At 41.5% G+C, this 26,444-nt stretch overlaps 1 protein-coding gene across 7 annotated transcripts in view; it reads left to right on the top strand.

The window, feature by feature from the left end:
* Nucleotides 1–26,444, top strand: part of pxn (paxillin) — a 132,014-nt gene that overhangs the window by 12,624 nt on the left and 92,946 nt on the right. Inside the window, exon 1 of one of the 7 annotated variants that reach the window (XM_033043582.1) lies at nt 13,763–14,024. The exons of 4 other annotated variants lie outside the window; for them this stretch is intronic. In XM_033043582.1, the coding sequence (XP_032899473.1) occupies nt 14,012–14,024 (13 nt within the window). In that variant the 5' untranslated portion in view covers nt 13,763–14,011. Of the gene's footprint in view, nt 1–13,762; nt 14,025–14,517; nt 14,541–26,444 lie in introns of those variants that run through there. 2 more of the 7 variants (XM_033043587.1, XM_033043583.1) reach the window with 2 other exon arrangements.

Genomic DNA, 26,444 nt, shown 5'->3' with positions numbered 1-26,444 from the left:
ATTGCCTTGCAGCATATAAAAACTTCTTATGATTTGTACTGTAAATTGGAGGGACCAATGTCGTTGGAAAATGTAGGAAAGAGGAGCAAAATGAAAGATGCTCACAGGGATTGTACAATGTGCATTATATCTCACATTTTATCTGCCTTGTTCGCATTTGAGTTTTTTTGTTTCTTCACAGTCTCTTTTGGCTTGTGTTCTCTTTCTGCACTGTTCCGGTCTACCTTGTACCTCATATTTTAATATCATACTTTATTATCCCCTTTTGCTGTTTTACATTCTCCAAAAATATTTATTTTCATTTAATTATTAATTCCCAGTTTGCATTAAAATATAAAACTACTCACAGTACTGTGATATAATGCTTTTTCTATACCATAATGTGTGTTTACAAAGAAATTCACTTTCATGAAGTCTTTCTGGAATTTTGCAGAACCATCAATGTTTGCAAACTGATACTGCTACAGTAATTAGCGCCTTAGGCAGCGTGAAAGTCAAACTGTGTTCAAGGCTGTTGTTCTGTACTAATTATCAACACTTTCAGTGCAATTAGAATAGATGCCAGGTTTAGAGAAAGGGGAACCAGCTCCTGTCTGAACTTGAGCAAAAAGCAAAATGCTTGAGGAACTTGGCGCTTCAGGCAGCATCTTCGGAGGGAATGGATGGACAACGTTTTGGGTCGGGTCCCTCTTCAGTCTGATTGCATAAGAGGGTGAAAGCTGAAAAGGAGAGGTAGGGATGGGGCAAAGCCTGGCAAGTGATAGGTGGATACAGTGGAGATGAGTGATTATCAAATGATTGACAAAGGTTAGAGGTGGAAAGAAGACAAAAAGTGTGTCAGCTAAGAGGAGTGAAATGTCAAGCCACAGGGAGGGATGTGGGTCGAAGGGTACATGGATGAGGGGGGATAAAATGGAAATATGACACGGGCTGGGAAATGAGTGTATGGAGTGTATGGGGAGAGGATCAGGATGACTGAGTAGTGTAGAAAGGAATTGCAGATGCTGGTTTATACCAAAAATAGACATATGGTGCTGGAGTAACCCAATGGGTTAGGCAGTATCTCTGGAACATGTTACGAGTCGAAACATCACCCATCCCTTTTCTCCAAATGCCTGACCCGCTGAGCTACTGCAGCGCTACATGTCTACCTTCAGGATGACTGAGGTGATGGGAGAAATGTGTGTGCACTGGGGTAGGGGGATTATTACCTGAAATTGAGAAATGCAATGTTCATACCACTGGATTGTAAGCTAGTCAAGCAGAATATGAAGGGTATGAATATGAGATCTTTACTGATATGCCATATTTAGACATGCCATACTGCACATGAGGTGCTAATTTCAGGTGGAATGTAGAAGGAATGAAGTTTCTTGTATTACACCACAGCCTGTTCAGTAACTTGATTCTGGTCTCAGTCAGTTGTTGCATGCCAACTTGTAGTTTTCTTCATATTTTCCGCTGCCTTAACATTGGGAAGTCCTGACCTGTTTGGCTTCTGCCTGCCATGGCAAGTGTACAGTAGTTCCTTGTTTCTGTCTGCATTGCAGTTAAGTGCTTCTGCTCTCCTCCCAAAGTCTGAGGTTTATAAATGACTGGTAAACTAAATTCACATGTCAAAAACAACTGAATTGCAATTAGCTGCCCTCCAGACATGGTGGGTTGAATAATAATATGGTCAGGAGCTAGTGGATCAACTTTGTGTACAGTACTTTCCTTTTCTGAACTTTTCTGCCATGATCAGCAGGGGGCAGTATGATGCATAACACGTCTATCTGTACACCATTTGGTGAGATTCCTTGAATTATATCTGGAATACTTAGCACAAAATTAGGCTTCTTGGCTCAACTAGTCTATGCTGCCATTTGTACTTCACTCAAACTTTTTCTGCTTAACTCTTAGTGGAATAGTAAGAATAGTTTGACTGCCTAAATAAGACTTTGAGGTTTAGTGTCATATTTAGATTGAGCCCAAGCTTGTTATGTGGTGTAACTTCACTCTCGGTGCAGTACAAAGTGTGATAAACCAATGTAGGTTCCAAGTCCCATCAGCCAGAATGGAACTCGTGATCAGGTCTAACTTTCAATTTCTATTGAGGAGAAAAACAAAATGCCTTTTTCAATGAAGTTGTTCACTGCTCAATACAATACAATTTATTTGTGTCATTTGAACCTCATTGAGGTTCAAACGAAATTTGGTTTCTGCAGTCATACACACAAGAAAAAGAACGAAGACACAACACAATTTACACAAACATCCATCACAGTGAATCTCCTCCTCACTGTGATGGAAGGCAAAGTCTTATCTCTCCCCTGCACTCCTCATTCTCCCGATGTCAGAGTCAAAGCCCCCGGCGGGCGATGGTAAGTGTCCCGCGGCCATTAAACCCGCGCCGGGTGATGCAAGGCCACGCTCCGGGTCTTGGTGTTGGAGCCCCCGGCGGGCGCTAACAAGTCCCGCGGCCATTTAAAGCCGTGCCGGGCGATGTAAGGCCCTGCTCCAGGTAATTTTCAACCCCACAACTCGGGCGGAAGAAGTCGCAGTTGCAGAAGCCCCGAAAAGTGGTCTGCTCGACTGCCTTCTCATGTTATTCTTTTGTTTCCAAACTTCTCAGTACATAAGAAAACATTCAGTGTTGGGAAATGCTGATGATGGTGGATACATGGATAATACAGGTCTGTGCATTGTTTAGAATCTATGAACCAAATTGAATATGTTATATCTATAAAAACAATTAGACAGCCAGTCTGACCTTGTATGTATGTATCTCTACAGTCTCTCAAATTTTGGCATGCCCGTGTTCATAGGGTGACTTTATTATCAGAAATAACTGTTATTCACCTATGACATGACATATTTGAAATTGAGATACAGGGAAATATTTAGGACAAGCAGGATTAGAGAGGATGTTATAAATTAACCTTGGCAAGGGAGCCAGAAGAAAGATAAGGAAGGAGGCGGTGGGGCGAGGTAGGTGGAAGAGGTTGGCAGTGAAGAAATATATTGCTTTACACTAGATCAAAAGCCAAATGTCTTGGCACAAAGAGAAGGATAAATATACAACCATCATCCCATTTCTGTGACCGAAACTGGAACCTTGAGCAGCATGGCCGCACAACTAATAGAGCTGCTGTTACACAGTTCCAGTGACCCAGATTTAATCCCGATTTCCAACACTGTTGCTGTCGGTGTGGAGTTTGCGTGTTCTTCCTGTTACTATGTGAGATTCTGCAAGACTATGTGGGTTTCTCCAGTTTCCTCCCACATAGCCTGAGGTTAATTGGCCCTAGTGTCTATAGCTGAGTAGTAGAATCCGAGGAGAATGGGCCGAATGAAATGGTGTTCATGTAGGATTAATGTAAATGGGTTTTTGATGGTAAACTGACTCGGTGGGCCAAATGGCCTCTTTCTTATTATGACGCTTTAAATAGATTGCCTCGGGATAGTGTTTAAAGGGGCATTCATAACATGATAAACCAATTTCAGATGCTCTGTGATACCAAATTTGTAAAGGGGCTGAGCTCACTCCAGGGTGAATGTTGAAAGTCCTCACAAAAACAGATCTCACATTGTTTAACATTGTGTGCAAATCCACTTTACCCCCAGGCACACGACAAGTCTTCAAAGCTCTCTGAAAGATTTATATTTTCAACTGTTAGCAGAGGGCTCTGTCTGTGTCCAGTCGTATGCACAGCTTTCAGTTAGGCAAGACTGTTATGATTCAGACGGGCAGCAGCTTGGTCATGTGAATGCACGTGAAACCTGAGCAGAACTTGAAATCTTAGATGTTTAGTTGTAAGTGTAAAAAGGGACCGTCTTGAATGAAGAGCATGGGATTGCACGTGGTTAACTGTTGATGTGTTTGTGAGATGCATAGTTAACTTTGTGTACTTGCTACAAAAAAACACAAACTGTTGATAGCAGTTGGATATTCAGGAAAGACTATGGAAACACTTTCCCTGTGCAAAATCCTTTCATCATAATTAGTTGATGGAAAGGTCTGAGCCTGGCTCAAAAATAAATATCAGCCAAATTCACAGCAAGCAATACTTGTCATGGCTGATAATGACTTTTACAAAATTATCAGGAGTTTTGTGTCAGATTATATCAGAACATTGAATCCTCCATAGTCTGATTATTCATGAGTGGCAATATACAAAGCCCCTCTTCAGTCATATCAATTCACATTTCAAGTGGGTCGTGTTACAATAGCCATTGGTCAAAATTTTCATTTGACATTGCTGAAAAATGAGTTTCTTAAAAATAGAGTTCCTTTAGTTCCATAATGACCGAATGACTCGTCACTTAGTCAGAAGCATTGTGACTAAAGGGCTTTGAACAACACAATATACTTCATTTAATTCATAGTTATTCAGGAAATGGGCAAGGCTTCAACAAGTATAAGTAATAGGTTTGCACTCTAATATTCTGCAATACCCTTGTAATCCTGCTATCTAAAAAAAACGATCTGCCATTATTCATTGGATTATAACATTGGTGAAAATGAAATCTCCATACAATCAGCACCCGTAGTCAGGATCGAACCCAGGTCTCTGGTGTTGTAAGGCAGCAACTCTACCGCTGCGCCACCGACACTGGATATTCAGACAGATACGTTGACCTCACTTAACAAGTATTTGATGTCGGGAGCGGATAACCTATATGTGGTAGGCTAGTTAGAAGTTATTTTCTAATGTTCTATATTAATATTCTCATATTTAAAATGTTTAAACTGATGTCAAATGCATATTGATTTAGAATTCATTAAAAAAATATACTAGACTCTTTGACAGGTAATGCTTGGTGCAATATTTTGGAACTTTACTGTTCATAATATGGAATGGGGTGTTTCAAGAATGATTGTTCTTTTATTAATTACACGATTATATCCTGAAAACAAGGCAGAGAAAACGTAAATGCTCAATATGAATTGGCCAGCTTAGATTGAATTGAAACATTACAAGGCTAGATACATTGTACTGCAACCAAGAAACCTATTTACATGATGATTTAACATCTTTAAAAAAGCTGGAAAAAAAAAATTTGGAGTAGATTCAAATATTTTAAATATAAAGTAATTGTTTGCAAGATGCATCTAGTTCTGGAATGCATCTCCAGGTGATTTGATAACAAGTCAAGACAGGTACGTTAAGCCTTTAAGTCACAGGTGAGGCCAGGTTTTTTATGTGGTATGGAATTATGGGCATGTTGCTTTCAAAGCATTATTAATGGAGCTGATTCCTTGCCTGCGGATTTCACCATCGATGAGCTTGCAGTCTCGGGTAGAGACCGATGTCGGGAAGCTCCAACGATGCAGAAGGTTCAACCAGCCCCGACCCGGGGTCAGATCGGCCGGTGCGGGGAGCTGACATCTCCCCAATGCAGGAGCTTGATCGCCCTGATCGCGGAGAGCCCGACTGCCGGCTACGGGAGCCAAGATCGTCCCGTCAAGGCTCGAAGCCCCCGACCGTGGGAGAACAAAGAAGGGAAGAGATTGAACTTTTTTTCGTCTTCCATCACAGTGAGGAATGTGGAGGAGTCACTGTGGTGGATGTTCATGTTAAAATGTATTTTGTGTGTCTTGCTTTTTAATGGTATGACTATGGCAAATTAAATTCCTCGTATGTTGCAAAACATACTTGGCTAATAAAGTATGATTATGATTATTGTATTGCAGATGGTTCACAGACTACTGACAGTTCTAGTAACAAGAACAAATGTAAATACCCTAATGCACTATGCATCAGATTAACATTTGAAAAAAAGTAGACTACAACAGGGTATATGGCTTAAACCGAGTCTGTAGCATGATAGAATATTTCTAAAGCTGGGCAATCTAAAAGAAAACAGTTTAGAATTATTCCATCCCCCATCAGTGCAGTGGCTACTTGGATCAAGACTCGGTAACAGTGGATGCTTCTTGTAAGAAAATAATTCGAAATTTCAATAGAATTCTATTGGTATTTGTGAAAAACTTGAAATGAGCTCAATGTCTTTCATACAAGATCCTTATGGCCAAAAAGGAATGACTTTTGTTTTCAGTAATCCTTTGGAAGATGAAGACTCATTGTGGAATAGCTCTAAGATTGCTGGTTGTGAACTGGTATTTTGTTGAACAAGCTGTTTTGATGTGCGAACGTGAAGCATTGTAGTCTGCTTCAGTCACAATTTATACTGGATATTCAAACAAATATGCAGGCAGATATGTTGACCTTATTTAACAACAGTTGGGTCAAAAACCAGTACAGCCCATCCAGACCTTTCCAGTCCTGAATCTCTGTTGCTGATTGTAGTTGCCTCACCCTGGCCTGGCTGACTAACTCCCGAGATCAAGGGTTCCTATAGTGAAGTGATCATGGAAGAGAGGCAGTACAAAGACTGGCAGGTAATAGGTTGATATATGTGAAGAGGGTTTTTGATAAGCAGATGGTTGGATAAAGGCCCGAAATGAAAAGACAGAAGGTGTGAGACAAACGATTGAAGTGTTGCAAATTGTTAAACTGGAGGAAAGAATGAGAGGCGGAGGGGAGAAATAGGTGCAAGTTCAGGTGGGGCACAGTGGAGAGGGCAGGGAGGAAGGGAAGGGGAAAGGTTTATATGGGGGAAGGAGGGGGAGGATTATGTAGTTTAAAATGAGAGAATTCAATGTTTTTTTATCATTGGGTTGTAAGCCAACCAAGCGGAATATGAGGTGTTCCCCCAGTTTGCATGTGGCCTCACTCCGGCAATGGAGGAGGCCAAGGAAAGAAATGTCAGTATGGGAATGGGACGAGGATTTAAAATAGTTAGCAACTAGGAGATCCAGCAGGCCTTGACAGACGGAGTATGTGTTTGGCAAAATGAACTCGTAGCCACTGAGTCTACTCTAATTTCTTTGAAACATAGAAACATAGAAAATAGGTGCAGGAGTAGGCCATTCGGCCCTTCGAGCCTGCACCGCCATTCAATATGATCATGTTTCTATATTTGTGTTGTTGGAGGATGTGCAATCAAAGTAAGAAAGCAAATGATAGGTTATTGCATGAATGAAACAAGAGGATTGAATGCGGGAAGAATTGTGGGTTTATTTAATGTAAAGGACGGAAAAGAATGCATTCACCAAATCCAGATTGGAATTAATGATCCAAAGATGACTATAAATTGAAATTAATGATCCAAAGTTAACTTTTTTTTCTTATGACATACAGTTCTGGTTGCCCCATTACAAGAAGGAGCAGTGGCTTTGGAGAGGGTGCAGAAGAGGTTTACCAGAAAGCTGCCTGCTTAAGGGGGTCTTAGCTTCAAAGAGAGGTTGGACAAACTTGGTTTGTTTTCTCTGGAGGTTGAGAGGAGACCTTATACAAGTATGTAAAATTATGAAAGGCATCGATGGGCTATAAAGTCAAAACTTTCCCAGGGTGGAAATGTTAAGACTGGAGGGCATAGTTTTAAGATGAGAGCAACAAGAAAATGTCCAGGGCAAGTTGTTTTTTTTTACACACGGGGTGGTGAGTGTCTGGATCATGCTGTCAGATGGTAGAGGCAGATAGGATGGTGGCATTTAAGAGGTTTTTAGAATGGCACATGGATTTGCAGTGAATAGAGGGACATAGATCATATGCAGGCATATGAGATTGGTTTATTTTGGCACAAACATTATGTGCCAATGGGCCTATTCATATGTTCTATTGTTCTGTGTTTTATATCCAAATACTGTAGAATTGCTTACAGAATAATCTCATTCGTTTATTCTGTTGTTGCAGTTTATTATTATTTTGTACTTGTCGGATTTTGCACGATAATCATGCTGCTGTTTTGCATTTGTCCGAATATTTATTGTTGTGTTTATCAATACCATATGTATGCTGTTTACTCGGTGATTTTCATGGGAACAAGGTGTTTCACTGCACCCAACTCGATACGACAATCTAATCCGAATCTGAGTTGGATACATGTTTCTGTGAAAATTCATTTGGCAGACTTTGCAGTGGTGGATAAATGGACATAAACTCCTGAGAAGAATGCTGAAGGTGCGTATTTCAAATAGGCATGCAGCATTCTCTCATTCTAACTGGCTCGGTCGACAGTTGTTGTTTGGAATTTATCATGATCTGCGGTGTTTCAAAAATAAATTCTTATCACTAACACTGTTTTCCCAGAAGCAGGTCATGTCACTGCAGCTATTAACCCATTATACTACTTCCTCTTTCTCAATGCTTCAATTATTTGCATAGGCATCACCCTGAACAAATAGTCTGTCATGGCTACTTATATGAAAGATGTCTAACTCTATTAAATGCGAAGGGAGATGGCTTCACTGATTATTCCTAACATTATGTAGTCACTGCAGTACTTTCTCAGTAAGAACCCACAACAATATCCTGCAGTCACTGACAAACCAACTTAGAGATGTCCTAATTGGAAACATCTCAAGGTAAGGGTCTTAATCAAACTGACACGTTACTATTTCAAACAATTGTTAAATATCCAGGCCCTGCTGACAATTTTTAGATCAATCATTACACTTGAACGGAAGAGGTCTAATGGCATCTTTTTCAGGAAGGATGCCGAGCCAATGTTTATTTCTCAATCAAAATCACTACAACAAATTGTTTGCAATAATCACTCTGATGCACTTGGGAGTTTCCTGCATACAAATTTCTTCATATTTGATGAGGTGACTCATGTAGCAAGAAAGGCTTCATGAGCAATTTACCTGTTTCTCTGTGATAATGTTAAACAATCAACTTACTTATACACTCGACTGTGCAACCAAATACCAATCTAACTCAATTTACAAATTCACAGACAACACGACCATAGTGGGCTGGATATCAAATACAGTAAACCCTTGTTTTAACGGGCCATAGTGGGGGTGAATGGTGTCTGTTGTTGCCGATTGTCCGCCATAATCAAGTAAGGGATTATCATTGTATGTAGTAGAAACAAGGAACCGTAGATGCTGGTTAATACACAAAGGAACACAATGTGCTGGAGTAACTCAGTGGGTCAGGCAGCATCTCGGGAGAACATGGATAGGTGACCTCTCAGGTCGGGAATTTTCTTCAGACTGATTCAGTGTGCTGAGTTACTCCTGCACTGTGTTGTTTCATCTTAAAAAATAGGTGCCGTGCTGCTTCTCTGCACCATATCTCCAAAGGAGAGTATGTGGGTGACTCCAGAGGAGGAGGCGACGTTGGTGGGGTGGGGGGGGAGGGGCGAAGACAAAGTGATGACAGGCTGGAAGAAGCGGTAGCTGGTGAGAGGGAGGGGGAGCCTCACGGTGACCTAGCACATCCTAGTCGGTGGCAGTGGCCTGAAGAAAGCGCTGTCGACCAGGGCCTACAATGTGAGCCGCAACAAATGCCATGTCAACCGCACAGTGCGGCAGCTGTTGAGGAAGGGCCCGTTGGTGCACCTTGTGGAGGATGTCAGCGACTCAGCAACTTAAGATGCCGGGAAGGTGGTGCGAGCCAGGTGTGGGGCGGCAGCTATTGGTAGGTCAATCCGCTATAACTTAAATGAAGAGGTCTGTTAAAATGAGGGTTTATTTTAATGACGAGATGGAGTACAGAAAGGAGATTGAAAACCTTGAAACCTGTTGCCAAGACGAGAACCTCTCCATCAATGTCAGCAAGCAAAGGAGACGGTGATTGACTTTAGGAACTGAAGCAGTACACAGACACTAACGTATACATACACCTACAGTATGTATACATTGACCAACAATTCTCACCAACTTCTACAGATGCGCCGTAGGAAGCATTTTATTGAGATGCATCACATCCTGGTTTGGGAGCAGCACCATCCAAGACCGCAAGATAATTGCAGAGACCAGATCATCATGCAAACCATCCCCCATTCCATTGACTCCATCCACACTTCACGCCTTGTCAAGGCCACCAGCATAATCAAGGACTAGTCTCACCTCAATCACTCCCTCTTCTCCCCTCTCCCATCAGGCAAGAGGTACAGAAGTTTAAAAACGCATACTTCAGGATTCAGCAACAGTTTCTTTGCAGCTGTTAACAGGTAATTGAACGGTCCTCTCGTCAGCTAGATTGCAATCCTGACCTCCCATCTATCTAATTGGAAACGTTTGAACCATATTTAATCAGATTTTATATTGCACTAAATGTTGTACCCTTTACCCTTTATCTACACTGCGGACAGCTTGATTGTAAGCATGTATTCATTTCTTTGACTGGATAGCCGCCAACAAAAGATTTTCAATTACCTTGGTATATATGACAATAATAAACTAAACTAAACTTACCTGCTGAGCCACAGAGTGAATGGAACCAGAGAATCTTGAATGTGAGGGAAAAGGTGTGCATAAGAGAATTTGATATCCCATGAACCAGTATCATACAAGGACATTCCAGTGAAGTAAGATGCGGAGATTACTGGCAACGCATTGGGACTGCGGAATGCATACTGACTGTGCAGAGTGCTACTCAGATTGGTGTATGAGAGGACACCAATAATGCATTGAATCATGCAATGTATTCAACAATGGAAACCAAGTGGTTTGCAGGGAAACAAATAATATGTTGCCCGGTTCTCTTCCAGATCAAAAAAGTCATAAAATGTTAACACATAGAAACAGTACATTTGGCTCATTAAATGTGTTTTCTCTATATGGCCCATATGGTTAAATTCCAATCTCCTTACTCCACATTCACTTTATTATCAATGCTATTATTGAAAATCTAATCCTAGTTTAAAGGTATTCTATAGCTATGCAACTTTAAATGCGATATGCAGAAGAATTATTTATGATGCTCAGCTTTTAGCAGAGGCTAGGGGAATACTCCAATTTGGATCAGCATTAAGGGGAAATTAATGACAGAGCTCATAATAAGTTGTTTTGCAAATGTAAGTAAAGCTGCTTTTACTGGCAAAATTAATGAGATCCTGATATCTATTTAATGCTGTGATATGTAACACATGGTCTGTAGGACACATCTGGTTTGAGGGATGGATCCATCTCGCTGTTTTCGTTATCCCATTTCTGTCCTCTCCCACTGTTTGTAAATACTAGCCCTGACCTGTTCTAGGCTTGTTGACAAGACCCTGAGGATTCCAGGGCATCCTCAGGGGAAATACCGGGAAATCAGTAAGGTTATGTCTGAAGATGCAAAGTAGAACCCAAACCCCAATCCACCTTTGCCCTAAACCCCACGTCCAGATGTCCGCCAGGGCCCTGAGGTACATGTGAGTCTGGAACCAGTATCTTTTTTGCCATTGTCCTCTGTCACCAAGCCTAACCCAGAATTCTTTCAATGCCATGTGCCCAGGCCAGAGATCTGAATAGACCTGAGTCGAGAACACAGGGACAAGATGCATAAGAAAAAAGCAAAGTAAGTCCAATTTTCCGGGTCTACAAGGTGCAGAGGAGCACACGAGATTTGGTAAGTGGATTCTTGAGGGAAATGGTGGATATATGCCTGCAGAGAATGGTCTACGTAATGCATATCGTGAAATGTTGATACATTACTGTTTGGGTACAAATTAACAGCATTTTACAGAGGCTAATTAATCTGCAAATTGGTGAAGGGTTTATATAAAGTCCATTCTGAATACAAATGTAATGCCGTTGCGAAGTTTAAAGCACACTGAATGGAGGAAGTGATATGCACTTTGCTAAAAGTACTGATGATTTACATTGCTAATTACTGATGTTCAGTGTCTGTTCAAGTAACTAGATGATGTACCCGGTCTGATACCATTGTGAATGTACATGATGAATTATTGATGCGAAGGATGATTGTGTATGACGGATGTGATGACCACAATGAAGTGGATGTAATACATCTGGTACTTGGTCAGAGTCATAGAGTGATATAGCATGGAAACAGGCTCTTCGGCCCAACTTGCCCACACCCAGCTACACTAGTCCCACCTACCTGCGTTTGGTCCATATCCCTCCAAACCTTGATAGATATGATTCCTTTACTGGAGGTGTAAGGTGTACAAATAGTGCCTTAGTGACTGATGGATTTGAATCCTGTGGTGAGCTGTCTCTGTGATGTTGATGTCAAAGGGTGTTAAACTGTGTGGAGTTTTGCACATTCTCACAAGCATGTGCAGGTTGGTTGGTTAATCCCCTGTGTCTCCAGTGTGTAGGTGAGTGGTGGGATCTGGGAAGAGTTGATTAGAATGGGTGGACAATTTAAAAATGGGACTAAGGTAGGATTAATGTGACTGTAAAATGGGCCGTTGATGATGGGTACAGACCCGATGGGCCAAAGGGCGTGTATCGGAAGGAACTGAGGATACTGGTTTAAACCGAAAAAGGACTTAAAATGCTGGAGTAACTCAGCAGTACAGGAAGCAGCTCTGGAGCGAAGGAATGGGTGACATTTCATAGCAAGACCCTTCTTCAGACTGAGACTCACGGGAAAGGGAAATGAGTGATGTTGAGAGATATAGAACAAATTAATGAAAGATATGCAAAAAAGTAACGACGATAAATTAAACAGGCCATTAGCTGTTTGCTAAGTTAGAACGAGAAGCTGATGCGACTTGGGTGGAGAGGGAATGCAGGGATTACATGAAGTTAGAGAAATCAATATTCATACCACTGGGTTGTAAGTTGGCCAAGTGAAATAAGAGATGCTGTTCCTCCAATTTGCGTTTAGCATCACTCTGACAATGAAAGAGGCCTAGGACAGAAAGGTCAGTGTGGGAATGGGAAGGGGAATTAAAGTATTTGGCAACACAGAGATTAGGTAGGTCCAGACAGACAGAGCGAAGGTGTTCAGCAAAACGATCGCCCAGTCTACGTTTGGTCTCACCAATATATGTCCACATCTTGAACAACGGATGCAGTAGATGAGTTTGGAGGAGGTGCAAGTGAACCTCTGCCTAACCTGAAAGAACTGGTGGGGTCCCTGGACAGTCTATGGAGGCGGTATAGGGACAGGTGTTGTATCTGCGGTTACAGGGCATGGTACCTGAGGAGGGGGTGGTTTGAATGGGAAGGGATGAGCTAATCAGGGAGTAGTGGAGGGAACCGTCTCTGCGGAAGGCATGAAGGGGTGGAGATGGGAAGATATGACTAGCAGTGGGATCCCGTTGGAGGTGGCAAAAATGTAAGAGGATTATGTGTTGTATGCAACGGCTGATGGGGTGAAAGATAAGGACTAGGGGGACTCTGTCCTTGTTGCGGCGAGAGGGAGCAAGGGCGGAACTACGGGGTACTGAGGAGCCACGTGTGATGACCCCATCTATGATGGTAGATGAGGACATCTCGAATGTCCTGGTATGGAACAACTCATCTTGGGCGCAGTTGCGGCGTAGACGGAGGAATTGGTAGTAGGTGATAGAGTCTTTGCAGGAAGCAGGGTGGGAAGAGATGTAGTCAAGATAGTTGTGGGAGTCAGTGGGTTTGTAATAGACGTCAGTCTGTAGTCTATCTCCAGTGATGGAGACTCAGAGATCAAGAAAGGAGCGAGATGGTCCAAGTGAAAAGAGCCAAAGGGCATGTTTTTTGTGATGTGTCTATGATAATTTACTGACTGGTGCCTATGAAGCCCTTGGTCAGTGAACGATGTGATTGATGCCCGAGGGAAATGGTGGCTCAGATGCCCACAGTGAAGAGTAGATCGATGTGTTCCCTGAGACGGGACGATGGATTCGGCGATGCTCCAAGCGATCGGTTATTTAACGCCAAAGCTGCCGTGGCCATGCGGTGAAGTAGAGCGAGGGTGCCCGGTGTCCCGGCCTTTGGAAGATGGGAGGAGAAACGTCGAGGCCACGGGCCGGGGAAGGGAGGTGAGGAGAACATATTGCGAGCTGCCCTCTCTCCCCGCCTAATCCATCCCCCCCAGCCGGGAGGGGGCGGTTATTGGCGCGTGCGCTCCCCGCCCCGGCCGTGCCCGCGCGTGGCTGCAAGTCCCCCCTCAATCACCACCCCCCCCACCAGCACGAGCTCCGGGCCGCCTCACTCGGCCGCTGGCTGTCGGAGTGTCCTCGCCGGTCTCACCAGCTCGTCGGCTGCTGGGGCTCTGCCACTCGCAGCCGGAACATGGACGACTTGGGTAAGAGATGCCGACACGGAGAGAGAGAGGAGGGGGGCCGGGACCGGGACCGGACCCAAACGAACCGGGCCGGATACCCACTCGAGCACCAGCAACGGCAGACGGGCAGGCGGGCGGGCAGGCCGCGAAGGTGGCCCTGGTTACCGGTGCCTGGCAGGCCGGCCTGTCGGGCAGAGGAGGCCGGCGAGTGGCTGCGGTCTGTGCGTGAGGGGCTCTGCCGGGAGACAGACAGGGGACGGGCGGCGGCGGCGAGCTCGCCGGGCTCAGCCACCGCTCCTCGTCCCGGGGCAGTGCCGCTGGAAGTTTGTGTGAAAGATCTGAAAAGTTTCCTGTTTGTTCGGAACCACTGGAGCTGAAAGGATTTGTTTGATCACAAGGGACCCGGAGTCTGGGCAACAAACTTTCCCAGTCTCAGAAGCTCCGCCCGGGCGGGCTGTGGTGATCCGATTAACTCCTGGATTGTGGGGATAATTATCCCTTTTTAGGATGGGGATTCGTGCAGCAACATGGAAATAAGTATGGACTAGAGATCCCTGCGAGGAAAGGCAATCCTTTCGGGCTGTGGGGGCTCGTGGTAAAGTTGTCAGTCCCGTGGTGTCCGTGGTGTTGTTGGGATTAGCAGTATGATTTGTTGCTCTCTGCTTTATCGGGGAGTCATAATTTGATTACTTGCCCACTACAAACACACTTTGAATAACTATCCCCAGGACCACCAGGAAACGACTGGGTTGATTTCGTGGTTGCGAGAGGGGCGCAAATCAGAAGAAATAGAGATTTTATATGGTGACTAATCAGTGGGGATTTGATAGTTGGGGGTTGCTAGTAACGATTCGATTTCATCGATAATCGTGAGGTTTAGCCGTTTGATTTGATATATGTGAATTTTGATATTTCAGTTCGGGAGGAATGAAGCAATGCAAAACGGCATAGTTTTCAAAGATAAGCAGTATCCATAGCCGCTGGTGTAATTTTTCCATAATCTCATTTTTTTCAGAAAGGCGTGGGCAGATTCCTTTGGTGTCTACATTTCCACAGACAGTTTATTTCCTTAATGTGTACAACTCTCCATGTGACAAGCCAGTATTTGTTTTGGGATATATGTTAGTATTAGGGTGTACAGCACACTTGATTAATGTGTAACCAGCTATGGTGATTATTACACATGTCTCCAGGCATCAAATTTATTGCTATTTCATACCAGCCATTCCTTTTGCCTCCTGGAAGGAGATGTTTTAAAGATAGGAACAGATAATTTTACTTTAGAGTGCAGCCCAGAAAGAGAAATGCAAAGTATAGTTTTTGTGGTGTACATAATACATTAGAACCTCCAAATCAGACAATGTGCAAGACACCAATGGAATCTTAAGTACACAAAATACTGGAATGTTTCTACACATGGCAGACTTCAAGTATATGGACAATGTGGTGTTGTTTTATTTGAAGGATAATCTGATAAAGATACTTGAAATCATGAATGGTCATAGATAGCATAAAACTATTTATTCCCACTGGAGGAAGAGCCAAGAGAGACAGTGGATATAAAACAAAGATAATTGGTATAAGACCCCAAAATGAGTAGATGGTGTCTGAACTGCACTGCTAGGAGTAGGAGTGCAGGAAGATTGAATCATTGTGTTCAAAGGAGAACTGGATAAGTGCTTGATGGAGGAGGAAAAATGCAGAACTTTGGGGGGAGCGTGGAATTAAATTGTTTGCTCTTGCAGATTGCTGACATCAGTGTGATCAGCTAAATTGCCTCCTATTGTCCAGTAACCACTTTGTGGTTCTACAAAATCTATTTTGTGGCATGTCACGGTTAGTTTGATAACCCGTTGATCTGTTCAGCACAGACATCAACTGAATGTGGAGTTCGGTTCTGAAATCAGCTTACAATAATTGCAATGTAATAATGGTATTGTTCTTTTGTGAATTTAATGGCAATGGCATGGACAACTGAGTAAGGGAACATTTTGAGTTCAGTGAAGCCTTTTGAGTCGCTCGAGTGATCTTCTGAACTTCAATCAGTGATATCTAAAATGTACTGAAAAGAGACCCTGAATTGGAATTTATTTAGAAAGAGTTAATTTCATGTATGCATTCCCTTGGGATTAAGTCAACAAACATTTTTGTTATGGATGTGTGCAGATGGAAATGCTTTCTCTGCCTAATGTTGACTTCATAATTTCCTTCCAAAAAGCAGCAATGGTCAGATTCCAAACCTTATCTGATTTTCAGTTCCTTTTTCTGGTCCAATCTTATTTGAAGCTGCAGTGGCACAGGTTTGATACAGGCCTTTCATTCAAAGTTCACAGCTTGGTTCAACTTTTATGGGAAAAACAATAATTTTATCATGAGCTAAACACAAAATTATTTACCTTTTTAATATAAAAGTGCACAGCATTGAAAATGCTTTGCAGCCAATTATGGAAGTTGATTACTCGTGCAATAAAGAGAAAACATTTATGCACAATTGTTGCTTAGTGAATTTGTAACTGGATAATCAGTTTTGGTGACATCGATTATGTGTTTGCCATGGAAGAGGCTAAAAAAATTGCCAGAAATACCACAGAATCAGGTGTCTATTGAGAATGAAATGCTGAAGGAAAGAATTAATTGTTACTTTAAAAAAAAACAAAGTACATGAGAAGTTGACAAGACTAAAAGTTGATAGACCCCAAGAAACCTATGATCTGCATCCAGGAGTTTTGAAAGAAGTGCCATGAGAAATGGTCAAAGCTCCAGTTAGCATCAGCCAAAATTCTATACATTCTGGACATGCTCTTAGCTGAATTAGGGAAAAGCAAATGTGGCCTTGCTATTTAATAAAGGAGAGAGAAAATGGAAAATTGTGGAAATTGCTACTGGAATGCTTAGGATATAATCTAATTGTTGACCTTCTAATTAATAAAAACCAACAGACTATAACTGATCTGTTTAATCCAAGATTTGTCGTTGTTGGTACTATTTTTAAAATGGGCCCTGTTACTGTGTTCATTGATGTCACAATTAAATTTGAAGATAGTAACAGTTCCCTTGAAAAGGCTCATTGAGAAGGCTTTCGTTTGGCCTTGTATGACAACTTAACTAATTTATCAATTGGCTTTTCACTAAAACTTATCGTATATGTACTATAGTGAAGTTATTTTAGGTCTGTGTATTTGTGGCTCAGCCCATCAGATGATATTATCAGTGCGTGGAAAATTTGGACTTTTTGTTGAGGTCTCTATGCAAGAGGTTTGTCACTGGCATTAAAGCACATTAATTTGTGGCTAATATACTGACCCAAATTAAGAATTGGGGCTTCGATAGAATGAGAAAGGAATATACTGTGGAAAAATGTAAAGTTATCCATGCACAAACATAAAACAAATGTTTATTTTTAATGGTAAGACATTGGGCAAAGCTGATATTCAAACAATAAGGCAAATAGTATGTTGAACTTTTATATGAGATTATGTAAATGTAGAGGTAAAGATGTCATTCTGCAATTGTATAGGGCCTTGGTGAGACCACACCTTAAGTATTATGATTCCTTACCCAAGAGATAACCGGCCTTTTATAGGAGGAGTGCACAATACTTTACAAGATTGGTGCCAAGGACGGGTGGGTTTGTTCTACAAAGAGAGATTGTCTCGACTAACTTTATGAGAGGAGATCGCAGTAAAACTCTCAAAATTCTTACAGGGAGGATGTTGCCCCTAGCTGAGAAGTCTAGGACTCCAAGGATCACAATCTCAGAATAAGAGTTAGGTCATTGAAGGATTAGATGAGGAGAAATTCTTCATTTAAGCTTAGGAGATGGTGTATTTTTGGCATGCTTTACTCCAGAGGGTAGAGCAGTCTCAGGGGCTCAAATGGCCCTTCTGCTGTGTATTTTAATAGAAAGCATAAATAAACAAACTTTACAGGTCCCAGTAAAACAAAATGCATTTAGTAATGGGCAGCCATCTTTCAATCTGTGCCTTGACACGCCTCCACAAGACTACATTTATTATCATAAGTTTTAATGGTGTTCTTCTGAAAACCTGCTGGTTTGTAACAATTGATTGGCTAGCAAAGCCACTTCTGGATTCATGAAGGGTCAATAAAGTGGTATTTCTAGTCAGAGGGAATGAAGGATGATCAATGAAGCGAGAGATGAAGGAAGGAAGGAAGCAATGGAGAACAGTGCAGTAGAATATATCAAGCTCTCAGTGAACATTTTCCACAGTAGTACATTATGGATGAGTGGACCGTACCTCAGAGCAGAATGTGCAGGATGATATTCCTTCACCAATCTATTTTCGTGACTTTGATGTAAGGGATAGAAAGCAAAATGTCGTGGGCTAAAGATTGATTTCTGGGTGCAGCAGATACCCGTCTGTTTATAGCAGAAACATTTGCAGTGACAGCCCTTTCCACTCTTTATATTTAAAAAAAGCATATTCTCTTTCCAGAGCACTTAGTAACCACTTTCCACTTATAGATTGGATGCCACATTTCTCTTCATTCATATTTACAGCCATTTCTTTGATTCACGAACATGAATTCTACACCGGAACCCAGTGAATATGAGTAGTTCTTTGTTGATTTAACAGAGAGCTGTGTGCCCTATTTAGTTTGTTGATGGTGAAGGAATCTTTGTATTAAGATGCAAGAGGACTTCCCGACAAAGAGAAGATGGAAACAAAAGTAAATGGAAAGCACAGTTGAAAATGATTTTAACAACATAAAACAACCCAGGTTAAATCGAAAGGCAAAGGGACATTGTTTCCTTTTTAAATATGATTGGTTACTTGTTTTATGAAGGTGACCAATTTGGCTTCTGATCACTCCTGTACTTACTCTGCAAACGATGGTACAAAATAGCAGATTTTATGACCTGCAGTCATGAAGGTGTTCGGCTATTGTGACATCAGTAGAAAAGATAATTAAAACATCTTGGATTGGGAATCCTCTTAGCATGATCTAGAAAAATTGGGGTAAAGGTTAATGCCTGTTCTTAGGATTTAGTGCTAAATGTACGTTGAAAAAAATGTGTTTAAAAATATGTTGTATTTTTAAATCACCTTTTATAAATTTAAGATGCCCTCTGTCACTTTACAAGTAATATTGTCAATGTTATGATGTAGGAAAACATGTTGATTCACATAACTAGCTCGGTTCAGTCCAGGGAGTCATGGAGAGAATGGTTATCTGCAGAAAGCTGAAAGGACCTCCTTGTCTGCTTCCACCTATTACTTACAAACCTCATTCTCAACACTTTGGTTGCCAGCCTCTGTCTCGCCACTGCCTCTCGCTGCTAAATACAGGCTACCTTCCCACTACATTCTCAATCAGAATGCAAGGCCTTCACCTGACTGTTGATCTCCTTTTGCGTCATATATAGGTTGCTTGATCCTCCAAGTTCTTACAGCAGTTTATTTTTTGCATAAGGAATTTACTGTTTTTTATTTTGTTCTCAAACGCATCTTTAAAATTATAACATTGAGCGAGACAGAATCTGTTCTTGGCTATCCCCCTGTTTATGCTTTGTGTTTGATGCACTATTCAATTATTTGTTTTCAAAATGCTATAGAATTATTTTAGTATCAACTCTTGATAGCAAACATGAAAATGTGCTTCATCTCATTATTCATGTCTAGTTTGGTTATACTTACATTTTTCGTTCCAACTTTTATTTGATATCTCATTGTGGGTTATTGCATATGGATTGTTCTTGCATCTAGCATATGGATTGTTCGACTAGATGAAATGGCAATAATGTTAATTTTCACTAAAGGAAATTTAGCTTAGAAGGTGTCTGGAATGTGATTAGGTGGTTAGCTGATGATTGAAATCAGGGAAAGAGTCCTGTAGATTAAAATGAATGTAGTGCTGGGAATAGATCCTTCTGACTGACCTATTTTCCTTATCCCTCAACAGCATATTTTGCCAAATCTCTTTCTGAGAAGACTTTTGATACTATTATCAACTACTATTTTTGTTTAGTTTATTATTGCCACATGTACCAAGGTACAGTGAAAAGCTTTTTGTGGCTTGCTAACTAGTTAAAGAAAAGACTATATATGATCAAACCGTCCACTGTGTACAGGTAAAGGGTACAACATTACGTTGATAATGTTGATAAAGTCTGATAGTCCGATTAAAGATAGTTCAAAGGTTTGGAATGAGGTAGATGGGAGGTCAGGACCGCACTCCAGCTGGTGAGATGAATGTTCAGTTGCCTGATAACAGCTGGGAAGAAACTGTCCCATAACCTAGAAGAATGCGTTTTCATACGTTGCCTGATGGGATGGGGGGAGAAGAGGGAGCGACCAGGGTAAGGCTGGTCCTTGATTATGCTGATGGCCTTGCCAAGGCAGCGTGAAGTGTAGATGGAGTCAATGGAAGGGAGGTTGGTTTGCGTGATGGTTTGGACTATGTCCGCAACTCTGCAATTTTTTTGCAGTCTTGAGTGGACATTGTAACTTAGTACTGATGAGATGGTTTTCTATTTTTTTTAAACTGTTCTCACACCCACAAATGAGATGTCTTGCATGACTTCTGCATACATGCACAAGTGGCTATTTCTGAAAAATTCTCCCTCACCTAGTTATGGTAAGCTGTTCTAATGCTTTTTCAACTTGCAGCTTCCCAGAACATATCAGAAATAAAAGCATTCAGCAGAAACATGGAAATCATGTGGTGAAGGTGCAATGAGTTTATAAATATCTAGCTTGGCCCTGGTATATTCTACTGTGTGTTACGTATTACTCTGTGTTATGAGGTGCCGTATAAGGGCAATGGATGTAGAATTACACAGAGGAATATGTATGATTCCAATAATAAATGAGAGGTTGTTAACCTGTTCTCAACAATGGTGAACGTTACTTCAAAATATTCGGGGATTTTTCTGTAGCGGCTTTACTGATTGATCTTGGTGAGCCTGCTATTTCGAATTGCCAACTGAGTGGAAGGGAAGATAAGATGGAAGCTCAAATCAAGGAACCACCACTTTAGATAGATATTGATTAATAGCAAAGGAACAATGGAGATCTTAATGGAAAAACAACATCCTGGACAAAGACCTTGCCTTCCCCTGGAATCAGTACTTGACCTTTGGTGCATTGTATAGATAGACAGACCTAAACAGTTTGTGAATTGGGCGTTTGCACTAATGAAACTCAATTTGGGATCTAGTTATCAAAACAGCAATGAAGGCCAAAGACTAACCATTGGGTCTTTTCCGGGGGGCATGGCTGGCATTCATAAGCCACAGCAGATGTTTTAATGTGGCATCAAGACTTGGTAAGCAAAGCATAAGCAAAAAACAGAATATTTATCATCTGCCACTACACCACCTCCATGTGATAAATGATAAAAGGTTGAATGTCTAGTTCTACATTGGGAACCATCATAAAATGTGTCCATTCATGATGAAGCATCTCTGGCTGCCCGACCTCATCCTATATATGACACTGCATTGATTGAGACATCTGTTTGACCAGTTCAAAGGCAGCAAATAAAAACATGCTAACCACTATTCCTTTATTTCATATTTTCTTTGAACATAAAAGGAGATATGTAACCCACCACATTTATTGAATTGAATAATTGAATTGAATACCTTTATTGTCATTCAGACCTTACGGTCTGAACGAAATTTCGTGCCTGCAGTCATACATACAATCATACAATAATAAACAACAATAAACACAAATTAACATCCACCACAGTGTATCCTCCAAGCACCTCCTCACTGTGGTGGAGGCAAAAATCTTAGGGTTACTGTCTCTTCCCTCCTCTTCTCCCTCTGCGCTGAGGCGATTCCCCACCGGGCGATGGCACAACAGTCCCGCGGCTCACCGAACCCCGCAAACGGGCCGGTTCAAACACCGCGGCCCGGGGGTGGTCGAAGCTGCCGCCCTCCAGTCCAGCACACACAGCCGCTGGCCCGCGGCTCAACCCCAGACTCAGGTCACCGCCTCAGAACGCCGTCCCAGCCACCGGAGCACCGTTCCAGCCCCGAGCCGGATCGCCCTCACGTGAGTACCGTTCTCCCTTGGGCTGGGCGACTCCGACGGGAGTGCCGTTCCACCCTCGGGCTGGGCCACTCCAACGGGAGTGCCGCTCCACCCTCGGGCTGGGCCACTCCGACGGGCGTGCCGTTCCACCCTCGGGCTGGGCCACTCCGACGGGAGTGCCGTTCCACCCTCGGGCTGGGCCACTCCGACGGGAGTGCCGTTCCACCCTCGGGCTGGGCCACTCCGACGGGAGTACCGTTCTCCCTTGGGCTGGGCCACTCCGACGGGAGTGCCGTTCCACCCTCGGGCTGGGCCACTCCGACGGGAGTGCCGTTCCACCCTCGGGCTGGGCCACTCCGACGGGAGTGCCGTTCCACCCTCGGGCTGGGCCATCTCCGACGGGCCACAGCCCCTCACGGGAAAGTCTCTCAGCCCCTCGCCAGGCCGCTCTCACGAGAGCGCAGTTCCAGCCCCGGGCTGGGCCACCCTCACGGGAGCTCAGGGCGAGTCCTGTCAGCTGCCTCCAGAGTCCCAAGGTCGCCAGCTCTGCCATTAGGCCTCAGCGTAGACGGAGGCAGAGAAGGGGGATACGACAAAAAGGTCGTATTCCCCCGAAGGGAGAGACAGCAAGCCCCGTTTCACCGCCCACCCTCCCCCCCCCCCATTTAAACACGACCTAAAAACCAAAAACGTAACTAGACAAAACGAAAAAACAACACAAAAAAGTAAAAGACAAACGGACTGCAGGCGAGCCGCAGCCGTTCCCAGCGCCGCCACTTCCGGTGCTGGCTTTTATGCTGGCTCATGGAACAATTCCCTTTCCCCTACTTAATTTCCAGTAACCATTTCTCTCTTGCTGAACTTCCCTGATTCTCCCAACAGCGACTTGCACCAGGGATAATTTACAAAAGCCTACCAACTAGCTCTTTGTGAGAATAGGAGGAATTGGAGGAAACCTATGTGGTCAAGGGGAGACAATTTCACACATGGAATACAACACAGAAACAGATTCATAAGCCTAACCTGTCCATGCTGACCAACCTGTCTAACCAGGTTACTCCCACTTGCCTGGCCTATATCCCTCTAAACCTAGATATCTAGGTATTTGTTCAAGTAAATTTCAAATGTCAAATTGTAACCACACAAACAGCACCAGAGTGCAGGATTGAATTCAAATCACAGGCACTGTGAGGCACCAGCTCTCCTGGTCCTCTGGATCAAAAGAATAAGTGTCACCAACTGTTTCTCTCCCTCTTTAACGTATCACATCTTCAGCAGTATGCATTTATAATATTGTTCTCTTGGATAAAAGAGGTCCTACAAGAACAAAAAAAAAATGGAAGTGTGTTTTCCATGTTGTGCTTATTCACATATTTCTAATTGGGAAAGAGATAAAGGTGGTTTAGAAATTAATCACTGGCATCATTAGTGAGGAACATAAACCTCCTTGTATTCCTGGAATTATTTGCAAAACCCCACACAAAGGGTCACATTCCATAGTTTTGCAGATATCTACTACCCTGAAAATATGTTGCTCTGTATGGCTTTAATTTTTCAGCTTTTACTTTTGATTTGACTACAGGCTTTTTTTGCTGTTTAGCAAAATGAGCATTTTTAGGTTATATGAAATAACAGTCAAGAATTGTACTGACTTTGGCTTCTAAAGTGCAACTAAATTGAAATTAGAAATTATAACAAAGCACGGATATTCAAATAAATTATTGCTTAAAATTTACTGCCATCGTTACCACCGTAATGCCATTGATTATCATATCTGATAAAAAAAAATGGGATCAATTGGTAGCCTGTATATGCATTTAACCAAAAAATGTTTGCAAAGTAAAATGAATGAAAATGTAGATTCTATATTGCCACCATTGAGATTTGTTGGTGGGAAGAAAAACTGATTTCTTTATAAATGGGCTTGCAGGGAAGGTGCTGATTTATTTTATCAGTTTGGAACCCAAAATTAATGCAGTGCATATTTGTATGGTGAGGTCGTTCAAGTGTAACAAATGGAATTAGATATTCTTTGAATGCCCTTTTGAAACTTTTATCATACATATATGAATGTTATTAGGATTTCCATTTAAAATTAATTGGTTTCATTAGTATTTATAGGTAAAAATAAATCTTGAGTGCCCTCTGTCTAATTGTACAGTTGGGACTAACGGCACCTTTCGTGAAAGCTCTGAATTTAGCTGTGAACACAGTGCTGCAAATTAGGATGAGATTACTCAGAGTTTAGATTTATATATATATCTCTTAATGAGGATGAACCTGCTCTGTACTTATACTGGAGCACATTTTTCATCTTCTGACCCAGATGGCATTGCTTCGTACTACCTAATTCAAGTTTCTAGTGGCATCTGCTGCTATATTGATGAAGTCAAAGAAAATGAAATAGTGCAGAAGGACAAAATATTCCATCAGAAGAGTATTAGATCACTATGTTAAATATCAGGTTTGATGACATCTGAAAATGCTCCTTGTGTTAATGCTTCAATGCTGAGATCAACATTTAGAACTGGAATGGTTGTTGATTCCTGCACAAGGATTGGTATTAAGCAAGGGACAAATCCGATAGATTTGTAGTATTAGTTTACTTTCCAAGCCAGCAAACTTAATGTGGTGCATGCCCAGAAGACTTAAGATTGCAGCAAATTGTGGTTCATTTTGGTCTATCTGAGGGAGTTATGCATCACCAATCTGTACTAACCCTAAGAGAAATAACCTATTTAAACTGGGTTAGTTTTTAATTTCTAGTTATGTACATTTATAAAATTGAATTTTGAAACACTTTGTTTCAATGGAGTAATAAAGATAATAGCAATATTTATGTTTTTAATGCTAATTAATCCCGGCCAAATGAATTTCTCCTTCCATAGCCGCTGGCTATCAAAATATAAGTTAGCTAATTCATGATTGGAAATAAACATTGACTTCCCACAGTTTATATAATTTTTAAACATTGTCATTTTGAAATGTTACAATGAAGGACATGTTTAAATGAATCAAATGCAATATATCATCATTTCTCTAAAGCTATTCAATCATATGTTATCACATTGAAACAAAGCTGTATCTAATGTATGCCTCATGTTAAGGCGCTTTCAGCTGTCCTTGCCTTTCAGGGTATGCAAAAAGCTAAGTCCTGTTTAGCAATTACTTGTTCCAGTTAAAAACAAAAGCTCACAGGACAAATTTATTGCAATTTCAATCTTTAAATTCTCAGTGAATTACTCCACAGATTGTAATCTGACAGCCTGCCAAAGAAGGCTAGGAACCTTCCTGTACTTAATCACGCATAAATTCCAAAGCATTGCAAATTGAGGAAACCTTTTTTTGATACTGTTAATAGTTGTCCTCAAAACTCAAATTCATTTAGGTAATCAAGATCCACCTATTATTAATTTCTTACAACTCCACAACATCAAGTTAATCAGTTACTTATGTTAATTTGTTCTGTACTGTTTGTTATAAAGTGCAGGTTACTTAAGAGAGGCTACTGTATTCTAAGCAATTGTTTAATCCACAGCAGAACTGCGTGTTGTTAATTAAGCTCTGCTGTTTATTTCCAAAATTGAATAAAAACTTTAAAATTGGACAATTTCCATTTGATGAGAACAGCTATTGATTATTGTGAACAGATTAACTGCTCCTTGTTATCAGATTGCTTTGCTCAATGCTGTTTAGAATTGTCTGCACATCTTGGAATTGTATGACATAAGTTATTTATAAATTCAAATGCCACATAGTTGTAAGGTCATAAATCTCTCTTTCCCGAGACAAAACTATCCTTATTAAAAGCTTTAATAGCTGCCTCATGTTGCTGTTCATAGACCTCTTAATTTTACACCAAGGGCTAAGATATTTATGTTCTGGCAATAAAAGACTGTTAACTGCCACCTCAAAGTATGGATTGAGCTATGGGAGATTGAAGTACAGACTGGAAACTTTTTTACATTTTTCAGTGCAAGTAAAATAATTAAAATTAAATAATTAACATAGATACTTAAGATACGACGAAATGGCCACTGTTTCATTTAGCTTGTATCCCTTTCAATCTGCAGTTATTCATCTCTTTTAATTTCAAATAGAATAGCATTTTGAACCAGCGCAAGATACTTGTCTGTCTAACTCCATAAAATGATCAGTGATAAAAGCTGTTGTATTGTGCACAAGGTGCATTGGTTTGTATAAGAATAGTACTTTATTCGTCCATTTTTTATATTTCACCCACTATTTGTACATTTTGGTTAATTTAGTATAGGATGGTACCACCCTAATTTCTTCTTTCATTTCCCATGAGACTTGAGAGAGATGGCAGAAGATACTATTTTCCAGCTTCCTCTTCCACATATTAGCAAGATGATGTATGCAACAAACTGAGCATTTTGCAAATTGAGATTTGAAATCCACCTACTTGGTACCA

Source organism: Amblyraja radiata, chromosome 25 (assembly GCF_010909765.2).
Source record: "Amblyraja radiata isolate CabotCenter1 chromosome 25, sAmbRad1.1.pri, whole genome shotgun sequence".
Taxonomy (NCBI): Eukaryota; Metazoa; Chordata; class Chondrichthyes; order Rajiformes; family Rajidae; genus Amblyraja; species Amblyraja radiata.
Note: the sequence above shows the minus strand (reverse complement) of the source record. Positions and strands in the feature narration are given on the sequence as shown.